Source organism: Salvelinus fontinalis, chromosome 27 (assembly GCF_029448725.1).
Source record: "Salvelinus fontinalis isolate EN_2023a chromosome 27, ASM2944872v1, whole genome shotgun sequence".
Classification (NCBI taxonomy): Eukaryota; Metazoa; Chordata; class Actinopteri; order Salmoniformes; family Salmonidae; genus Salvelinus; species Salvelinus fontinalis.
Window position 1 is genome coordinate 32,191,937 of NC_074691.1, and position 11,534 is coordinate 32,203,470.

Genomic DNA, 11,534 nt, shown 5'->3' on the forward strand with positions numbered 1-11,534 from the left:
TTATACTTAAACTACATTTTTAATAATAAGAGCTTTGCAATAGCATTTGACTTTCAATGATGCGCTATCTCTAATGAAACATTGAAGTGACAACAGAAAAGTACAAAGATCTTTTATTAGCCAAGATACAATGCTCTCAACCTACATGACGAACCACAGATACATAGAATGGTCACAAAGGAAGACTTTATAATGAGAAAGGAGTATCCCTTAGCCAGATAGCATTCGCTATAAATTACCGTTCAGTTTGGTCCCTAAGATGAGGTTCTAATCTCATTCCTGGTACTTCATAGCACAGAAACATTACCTCATGTTATCTGGGATGCTCTTTAGGTTTTATCACCCAAATAGATCATACATCTCCTCTGTCAGTGTTATCTCATAGAGGCCCATCCTCAGTGGAACACCCACACAATAGTTAACAGAATAATCTATTCTGTCGAATAAAACAACCATTATAATGCAATACAGGCATTATAACACAATCTTGCAATTTTCCACGACAAACCCCCTCAGCTACAAGGTCTTAAAACCCCCTCAGTTACGAGGTCTTTAAACACCCTCAGCTACAAGTTCTTAAACCCCCTTAACTACAAGGTCTTAAACCCCCTCAGCTACAAGGTCTTTAAACCCCCTCAGCTACAAGGTCTTTAAACCCCCCTCAGCTACAAGGTCTTAAACCCCCCTCAGCTACAAGGTCTTTAAACCCCCTCAGCTACAAGGTCTTAAAACCCCCTCAGCTACAAGGTCTTTAAACCCCCTCAGCTACAAGGTCTTTAAACCCCCTCAGCCACAAGGTTTTTAAAACCCCCTCAGTTGCAAGGTCTTTAAAAAACCCTCAGCTACAAGGTCTTTAAAACCTCCTAGCTATAAGGTCTTTAAAACCCCCTCAGCTACAAGGTCTTAAACCCCCTCAGCTACAAGGTCTTAAAACCCCTCAGCTACAAGGTCTTAAATTCCCCTCAGCTACAAGGTCTTTAAACCCCTCAGCTACAAGGTCTTTAAACCCCTCAGCTACAAGGTCTTTAAACCCCCTCAGCTACAAGGTCTTTAAACCCCCTCAGCTACAAGGTCTTTAAACCCCCTCAGCCACAAGGTCTTTAAACCCCCCTCAGCTACAAGGTCTTTAAAATCCCCTCAGCTACAAGGTCTTTAAAACCCCCTAGCTATAAGGTATTTAAAACCCCCTCAGCTACAAGGTCTTAAACCCCCTCAGCTACAAGGTCTTTAAAAACTCCTCAGCCACAAGGTCTTTAAAAACTCCTCAGCCACAAGGTCTTTAAAAATTCCTCAGCCACAAGGTCTTTAAAAACTCCTCAGCCACAAGGTCTTTAAAATTCCTCAGCCACAAGGTCTTTAAAACCCCCTCAGCCACAAGGTCTTTAAAAACTCCTCAGCCACAAGGTCTTTAAAAACTCCTCAGCCACAAGGTCGTTGAAAATTCCTCAGCCACAAGGTCGTTGAAAATTCCTCAGCCACAAGGTCTTTAAAAACTCCTCAGCCACAAGGTCTTTAAAACTCCTCAGCCACAAGGTCTTTAAAACTCCTCAGCCACAAGGTCTTTAAAACTCCTCAGCCACAAGGTCTTTAAAAACTCCTCAGCCACAAGGTCTTTAAAAACTCCTCAGACATAAGGTCTTTAAAAACTCCTCAGCCACAAGGTCTTTAAAAACTCCTCAGCCACAAGGTCTTTAAAACCCCCTCAGCCACAAGGTCTTTAAAACTCCTCAGCCAGAAGGTCTTTAAAACCCCCTCAGCCACAAGGTCTTTAAAAACACCTCAGCCACAATGTCTTTGGGTAGCTTTCTGTATTCTGTGGTGTTACCATGGAAACTGCCTCAGTAACCATAACCAATAGATTTCAGCACTAGCTACAGTTGGTCCTGATCCAGATGTGGGTGAATGTGTCACACACACACTAACACCCCAGCTGATGACCGAGCATGCGTCATTCATGTCTTTAAATCTTTGAGACGGAGCGGAGTGGAGTGGCTGACAGAGGTACACTACATGGCCAAAAATATGTGGTCACCTGTTAGTCGAACATTTCATTCCAAAATCATGTGCATTAATATGGAGTTGGTCCTCTATTTGCTGCAATAACAGCCTCCATTCTTCTGGGAAGGCTTTCCACTAGATGTTGGAACATTTCTGCGGGGACTTGCTTCCATTCAGCCACAAGAGCATTAGTGAGGTCGAGCACTGATGTTGGGCGATTAGGCCTGGCTCGCAGTCGGTGTTCCAATTCATCCCAAAGGTGTTCAATGGGGTTGAGGTCAAGGCTCTGTGCAGGCCAGTCAAGTTCTAGACAAACCATTTCTGTATGGACCTTGCTTTGTGCACGGGGGCATTGTCATGCTGAAACAGGAAAGGGCCTTCCGCAAACTGTTGCCACAGTTGGAAGCACAGAATCGTGTTGAATGGTATTGTAAGCTGTAGCGTTAATATTTCCCTTCACTGGCACTAGGGGGCCTAGCCCGAACTATGAAAAACAGCCCCAGACCATTATTCCTTCTCCACCAAACTTTACAGTTGAGACTATGCATTCATGCAGGTAGCGTTCTCCTGGCATCCGCCAATCCCAGATACGTCTGTCGGACTGCCAGATGGTGAAGCGGGATTCATCACTCCAGAGAACATGTTTCCACTGCTCCAGAGTCCAATGGGGGTGAGCTTTACACCACTCCAGTGAATGCTTGGCATTGCGCATTGTGATTAGGTTTATGCGCGGCTGCTCAGCTGCTCTGCCATTTCATTAAGCTCCCGACGGACAGTTCTTGTGCTGATGTTGCTTCCAGAGGCAGTTTGGAACTCGGTAGTGAGTGTTGCGACCGAGGACAGATGATTTTTCAGCACTCTGCGGTCTTGTTCTGTGAGCTTGTGTGGTCTACCTCGTCGCGGCTGAGCCGTTGTTGCTCCTAGATGTTTCCACTTCGAAAATAACAGCACTTACAGTTGACCGGGGCAGCTCTAGCAGGGCAGACATTTGACGAACTGACTTGTAGGAAAGGTGGAATCCTATGGCGGTTCCCCATTGAATGTCACTGAGCTCTTCAGTAAGGCCGGTATACTGCCAATGTTTGTCTATGGAGATTGCATGGCTGTGTGCTTGATTTTATATACCTGTCAGCAACTGGTGTGGCTGAAATGGCCAAATCCACTAACTTGAAAGGGTGTTCACATATGTTTGGCCATGTTGTGTATCTAATGGGACTTCGTCTCCATATAGGTAGTACTTCAGGTCAATTATTCTCCTGGATCTCTAGTTATAAAACAATGCCCTCGTCTTTCATTCACTCTCTCAGCTCTTCAGTGCCTTACACCGCTATGCTGCTCGGTCATTGCTCATCCATATATTTATATGTCTATATTCTTATTCCATTCCTTTACTTAGATTTATGTGTATTAGGTCGTTGTTGTCGAATTTTTAGATATTGCTACAATGTCGGAACTAGAAGCAAAAGCACTCGCAATAACATATGCAAACCATGTGACCAATAAAATTTGATTTGATATATAAATTTGATTTGATATATAAGTCCCATGCCAAATATGTGATATATATTCTGACTTAATGATATCTGATCAGGCTGTAGTCCATGAGGTCAATTATTTTCATGGAATATTGTTTTATTTCTCTATTCATTCAACTGAGTTCCATTGATTAATGTATTTTCCGAGGACGGTCTCTCTCTGGCCAGCCAATTTCTGGTGACTGTCTCTCTGGCCAGTTAATCAGTCTGGCCTATATGTTCACTATGGTGGTTTTCCAGGTCTACCTATCCACGCTCGTCTCTGCCAGGCGGTTGTTCATGATGCCCAGGGCACCCACTCCTCCAGAGAAGCCGTTGTGGCCGTGGCGGGAGTTGGATCCTGATTGGCGAGGGTGACCGTTAGCCATCTCTGACAGCTGCTTCTGCATGATGGCCAGGTTCACCTGAGAAATGGAGAGAACGAGAGATAACTACTCTCAATGGCCATCAAACAAGTGCCAGACACAAAACATAGCAGTGAAAAAGAAAGCCATTGATGTAGCAGTAACACTGACCACCTGGGCAGGAACCAGGATTAGTTTGTGTTACACATATGCTTTATAGTGTGGTTCACAGTACCAAATTCTCCAGGATCTGGAGCCCTAAGTATTTGACATATGCATTTGAACAAGGACTTATCTTTTATTTTTTATTTAACTAGGCAAGTCAGTTAAGAACAAATTCTTATTTTACAATGACGGCCTACCCTGGCCAAACCCTCCCCTAACCCGGACAACGCTGGGCCAATTGTGCGCCGCCCTGTGGGACTCCCGATCACTGCCGGATGTGATACAGCCTGGGATCAAACCAGGGTCTGTAGTGACACCTCTAGCACTGAGATGCTGTGCCTTAGACCACTTCGCCACTCGGGAGCCCTTATCTGGTAGCAGTATACATCATGTCCTCCATCTTCCCTCTACCTTATTGGCAGCCAGGAAATCTCTCATGGAGATCATCTCTCCAGACATCCTCCGCCCGTCCACCTCGCTCTCATTCACCGCGTCTGTCTCGATGGACAGGTCCCGTTGCGCCCTCAGATGTCCGGGCACCACCACGTTCCTGCGGGGGAGTCTCTGCTCGGGGTGGTGGCCCCCCCTCCTCGGGCAGTGACATGGTGCCTCCATCCTCCTCAACAGCCAGTTCAGCACCTAGAATGAGATTAAGAATAATACAATTTATACTGAACAAAAATAAAATATAAACTCAAGATGTAAAGTGTTGGTCTCATGGTTTATGAGGTAAAATAAAAGATCCCAGAAATGTTCCATATGCACAAAAAGTGTTTATTTATATCAAATGTTTCACAGAAATTTGTTTACATCCCCGTTAGTGAGCATTTCTCTTTGGCCAAGACATTACATCCACCGGACAGGTGTGGCATATCAAGTAGCTGATTAAAAAGCATGATCATTACACAGGTGCATCTTGTGCTGGGGACAATAAATGGCCACTAAAATGGGCCATTTTGTCACACAACACAATGCCACAGATGTCTAAAGTTTTAAGGGTGAGTGCAATTGGCATGCTGACTGCAGGAATGTTCCCCAGAGATGTTGCCAGAGAATTTAATGTTCATTTCTCTACCATAAGCCGCCACCAACATCGTTTTAAAGAATTTGTCAGTATGTCCAACCGGCCTCACAACCACAGACCACGTGTATTCACGCCAGCCCAGGACCTCCACATCCGGCTTCTAAACCTGCGGGATCGTCTGAGGGGGCAAGGGGAGGTCGCGGTGCTGAGGAGTATTGCTGTCTGTAATAAAGCCCTTTTGTTAGGAAACACTAATACTGTGCCCCTGCTCAGTCATGTGAAATCCATAGATTAGTGCCTAGTTCGTTTTTTTCAATTGACTGAATTCCTTATCTGGACCGTAACTGAGCAAAATTGTTGAAATTCTTGCATGTTGCATTCATATTTTTGTTCAGTATATTTCTAAGCACACTTTTAACCAGTATGTTTCTGCTCTCTTGCCAAGTGTTTATGGTATTGTCATGACAAACAGTTTGTGTTCGTAAATTGGCTAGCTTGAGAGAACACCTCACTCTGACCATTTCACTCGCCCTAGCAGAGCTGGTTGGGCTGTTTTCATGTTATCTAGAGCGTTGGTGACTGTAACTGTGCTGCTGGCAACAGTTTAATTATGTTTTTTTTTGCCAACGTTTACTGACACCGGTCAAATTCAGCGGGTGTTGCGCATTTGTGAATTCGGCACTTATTCTGCGCCCAGAGTGAATTTCCAAACTCACCCTGAGTACAGTGGAGTTGGCAAGCTAGCACAACCAGGGGCTTGAGTCACTCTACATAATAAAACGGATTCATCGATGAAAACCATCCAATCACACAATAATAATAATCCCACCTGTTTGATGACGATGGAGATGACGTTGAACAGTGAGTAAATACAGCAGACGCCTGTCAGTATAAACAGGAAGTTGCCCAGCCGGTATGCCGTCTGGTTCACGTTCCCCTCCTCGTACGCCAACCTTTGGCTGCTCACCACGTCACCGAACCCGATGGTGCTGAACGCCACAAAGCAAAAGTACAGAGAGTCTAGATACCCCCAGCCTTCTACAGTAGAGTACATTGCTGAGGCGCAGCAGGAAACCAAGATGGCAGCGGCGCCAAGGATCAGCATAACACAGTATACTGAAGGCTTCCACCCAGCTAGCCCCTCCCCCCTGCCACCTCTCCCGCCCCCACCGCTGCCCTCAGAGAGGCGTCGGCAACCATTTTGGGGAAGCATGGCCTTGCGGCGGCGGCGCTCATGGCAGAACTTGAGGACGAAGGCGATGACGGTGATGACACGCTCCAGGAAGAGGTTGAAGAACAAGATGGTGGCGGCACAGCCGATGAGTCCGTAGAAGATGAGGAAGATCTTTCCACCGATCGTCGCTGGCGTGGTCATCCCAAACCCTGGAAAACAAGATGGAGGAAGATGTTATTATTAAGAAAACTTAATGAAAAGAATATTGGTCAAAACTAATATTGATGTTTTTGCTTGTATTTATGAGCCATTTCATCGTTGCATAGATACATTACCAATAGAAAACAAAAGTGTGACAAACGAAACTGGATCACACTGAACAATGAATGCAGCATTTTGTTTAGTTATATTATTTTCAAAGATCCTGTTTCTTCACAATGATAAATCAGTCAGTCTGAGCATATTGTTTACTGCCAGCTTTCACAGACAGGTGGAAAAGCACCCTATAAGATAGAGCATAGCTCACATGACACAGTCCCCAAATACCAGTATCACACACGCACACATTTCACACGTTTTATTTCTCACTCTCTCCATCTCTCTTTTCTCTCTCTTTTCTCACTTCTTCTCTCATTCTCGCTCCAGCCCCACCACTGCATTGCACTCTGGGAATGCCATCTTTCAGCCCAGTGGAGGAGAATCAATACCATCACTTCAAAGCTGTACAATGTGTTTTTTGTCATTCGCGATGATTGATTTTTAAGTCATTGACTTGGCATTTGAAAGATTTGAGAACATTGTCCTGTTCACGTAAAACATGTGTAAGTATTCACAGCCAGTCTTCAAGGCTTACAGGGATATAGGACATGTCTGAAATAACACCCTATTCCCTGTGTGGCTCTGGTCCAAAGCAGTGCACTAGACAATAGTGTGCCTTTTCAGACTGTAGACATTATCCTATCCTTTGACCGTGATTGTAATAGTTTACAGAAACGGACTGTTTTACATGTACACTATGTAGTCTGTCTGTGAGCGCATCAGCCTGCCCAATGCCCAGCTTTCTGATCCTTCAGTACATTGTGAGCGCATCAGCCTGCCCATTGCCCAGCTTTCTGATCCTTCAGTACATATTGATCATTCTGAAGGCGTTTTACCTGCTGCATTCAGGGTCACATCTCAACAATACAGATCAAATATTGAAAGGGGGATACCTAGTCAGTTGGACAACAGAATGCATTCAACCGAAATATGTCTTCCGCATTTAACCCAACCCCTCTGAATCAGAGAGGTGTGGGGGGCTACCTTAAATCGACATCCATGTCATCGGCGCCCCAGGGTTACAGTGGCTTAATTGCCTTGCTCAGGGAGCGAGACCCAATGCATTTAACTCCATCTAAATATTTTAAACAACTGTTCTGTGTTGTCTCTAAACATTTACAGATTGTGCTCTCCTTGTGGGTTATACGCGCACAAACATGCAGACACACACACATGGCTCTTATGGACTGATGTACAGAGAGCAAAGCCGTGATGAATCCTATGATGAGTCCAGTTCATCTAGTCCAGCCCTTGACTGCTCTCTCTGTTCCCTGTGAGTTGTCACTAACAATGGGCACTCAGGTGTAAAAACATCTCTCTCTATTTACTTCCAATTACTGCCTGCCTCTCGGCTTTCACCCAAAATCAATGGATTCACAGTGCAGGGCATCCATTAGTTCCCTTATCGGAGTACAAGAAGTATGGTTATATATCCTACTCTATTGGACGCAGTATGGTTATATATCCTACTCTATTGGACGCAGTATGGTTATATATCCTACTCTATTGGACGCAGTATGGTTATATATCCTACTCTATAGGAAGCAGTATGGTTATATATCCTACTCTATAGGAAGCAGTATGGTTATATATCCTACTCTATAGGAAGCAGTATGGTTATATATCCCACTCTATAGGAAGCAGTATGGTTATATATCCTACTCTATTGGACGCAGTATGGTTATATATCCTACTCTATAGGAAGCAGTATGGTTATATATCCTACTCTATTGGAAGCAGTATGGTTATATATCCTACTCTATAGGAAGCAGTATGGTTATATATCCTACTCTATTGGAAGCAGTATGGTTATATATCCTACTCTATTGGAAGCAGTATGGTTATATATCCTACTCTATAGGAAGCAGTATTTGTATATATCCTACTCTATAGGAAGCAGTATGGTTATATATCCTACTCTATAGGAGGCAGTATGGTTATATATCCTACTCTATTGGACGCAGTATGGTTATATATCCTACTCTATAGGAAGCAGTATGGTGATATATCCTACTCTATAGGAAGCAGTATGGTTATATATCCTACTCTATAGGAGGCAGTATGGTTATATATCCTACTCTATAGGAAGCAGTATGGTTATATATCCTACTCTATTGGACGCAGTATGGTTATATATCCCACTCTATAGGAAGCAGTATGGTTATATATCCTACTCTATAGGAAGCAGTGTGGTTATATATCCTACTCTATAGGAAGCAGTATGGTTATATATCCTACTCTATAGGAAGCAGTATGGTTATATATCCTACTCTATAGGAGGCAGTATGGTTATATATCCTACTCTATAGGAAGCAGTATGGTTATATATCCCACTCTATAGGAAGCAGTATGGTTATATATCCTACTCTATAGGAAGCAGTATGGTTATATATCCTACTCTATAGGAAGCAGTATGGTTATATATCCTACACTATAGGAAGCAGTATGGTTATATATCCTACTCTATAGGAAGCAGTATGGTTATATATCCTACTCTATAGGAAGCAGTATGGTTATATATCCTACTCTATAGGAAGCACTATGCAGCAATAAAGTAATTAAGAGACGTTAAAGCCTTTAGCTGTGTTGCTTAGCTACAAAAGAACAGAGATAAGAATGTCCCTTATGTCATGAACATCCCCTGCCCACCAGGCTTTTGTGTTGCATCACAGTCAGGGTCTTATATCACCCAGACTGAGAGAGAGATCCTGCTATGCCTGCGGAGGAGATTCCTAGTAATTGGCACTCAAGGCTGCACTAATTGAAGGGGTTTTCATTTCGCACCAATTACAAGACACACAATAAGCCTAATTAGAACTTGATGGACATGCATATTGAAGCATAATTTAGTTGGCTGTGATTGTTCTAGTATTGGAATAATTTAATGGTGCCTATTCATAACATAACAACATCCCTATCGTCTACACACCCTGCAAATATACATAATTTTCAATTAACATTAGGCTAAGAAATACCTGTTTTGGAGAGCTGAAAAATACTGTCAACAACTGGCCATTATAATATTTTACACTTTTAATTGCCATATAATATTGTCTCAAGTAAATTGTGGTATGTGATAATGCTATGTGATAATGATGTGATCTATAGGGTACAGCACATCTCACCTATGGTCGAGACCACGGTCCCCACGAAGTAGAACGCACCGGTAAAGTCCCACCGAGGTCTGATGGTGTCCACGCGGATCCCAGCCACGTTCGCCTCCTCGTAGTTCCTCAAGAAGTTGTCCAGCTCTTTGTTGCTAAGGTTATGCTTTTGGCTGAACTGTTCAAACCGCTGCCCCCAGCGCTCCTTCGCCTCCGCTTCCATCGGCTGTTCCAGTGCTGAAAAGACAGCGGCACCGCAGAGGAGGTAGAGGATTATGAACACAGCTAACATAAGGAACCTGGCGTTATCCTCGTTGAAGGGACCGAAGCCACAAGAGCAACCGCTCCGGAAAGCCATTACGTAGGATAATCACCGTTCAACAGGTGTTAGGGACGCGACGCATCGTTTTATTATGGAACAAATTATACACTGCTCATCATCTGTCTCTTTAGGTTTATCGTTGAAAATAAAAAATGGTTCAGGATAGAAACTGGTGAAATAGAGTTGGAGGCTGTGAGGATAGAGCCAGAGAGAAAAATCTGAGAGTTTTCCTCATGGAGAGCAGAGAGAAAAAAATTGATATGTTTAATCATGGAGAGCATAGAGACAGAGAGAAAATAAAATAGTTTTCCTCAGAGATTCAACAGTTGTTCACGTCACTGTGAACCCCCCAACAGTACCCATCAGTACCCAACAGTACCCATCAAAAGTTGTCAAGGATCTTTGACCATTAATCCAAGTCTAAAATGTTCGTTATTATCTGTTACAATAAACATATGGCGTCATCCTTGACGTTTGTGCGCTTGTCAAAAATAAATAAATAACTTTTAACCTCCCTGATATAGAGTTCAAATGTTGTTAAACAAAATGCGCACAGTTGAAAAGGTCCTTTTAACGGTGTGCAAACACATTTTCTTTTAATGTCACGATGTTTTTCAAGAGCACCAACATGGCTGTGTGGATAGCGAAATAGTTTACGACGATGCATTTGAGGTGTACCCTCAGCTCCGTCTCAAAAGAACGCAGAGGGTGTTGAGGGAGGGTGTTGAGAAGAAGAATTTCGAATAGCTTACACTGCATTCATCGAACGATGAACTCTGTATGAACCCATGGTAAACTCAAGGATGTTACACTCAACAGTAAGATGTCCGTCTGTAACAGTGCGCGTCTGTCTAACTAACCTCCATCTCGACTAGGCTACGCACTCTGAACAAGCCCCAGTCACAAACCCACACCCACCTCCTTCGCTGTTCAGGTGGAGACCTTTACATATGAGCGCAAAATAAAATCAACATGAAGCTACTGTATAAACTTCAGCTTTCATATAACATTAATATAACACAACTTAACAATATGAACAACTGTGAATTTACTAAGTGATTAAGTCAGTAATGATTACATAACTTATGTATTAATTTATTTTAAAAATGACAGAATGAAAACATTCTGGTTAAACTATCAAGTGGATCAAGACACTGGCCACCATGTGACTTGAGGAGCCGGAAACAATGCTAAGCATGATTCCAACATTTGGGCAGTCTCCTGCCGCTGTCTGTCCACAGAGCATTAGAGAACGGCACCGTGACGTCTTCTGTCATGGATCAATATGACTTGACCTTTCAGATCAGGGTCTGAACATTCATATGTTTGCGCATGGGACATCCAGGGACAATCTGAGCAAATGTCACTACTGTGGAACAAGCTGTTAAAATGCATTATGCACATCAGAGGAAGATTTAAAACAAAAGGCAATTTTTTAAATATATCCTGCTTTGGATGGTTAGTGAACATAATCATAACATTTTTAGTGTAACTGGTGGTTACTTTCAGAAGATTTGAGGAACTAATACTTGCAGACAGAGCAGAACACA

General features: G+C 43.2%; 1 protein-coding gene across 1 annotated transcript; it reads right to left on the reverse strand.

Moving 5' to 3' along the window:
• On the reverse strand, positions 1-10,784 carry LOC129825470 (potassium channel subfamily K member 13-like). The gene is made up of 4 exons (XM_055885590.1): positions 9,684-10,784; positions 5,896-6,449; positions 4,454-4,681; positions 1-3,937 (listed from the first exon to the last, which is right to left on the reverse strand). The coding sequence occupies exons 1-4, from the start codon at positions 10,018-10,020 to the stop codon at positions 3,776-3,778; spliced, it is 1,281 nt and encodes a 426-aa protein (XP_055741565.1). The 5' UTR covers positions 10,021-10,784; the 3' UTR covers positions 1-3,775.
• Positions 10,785-11,534: the final 750 nt, after the last annotated feature.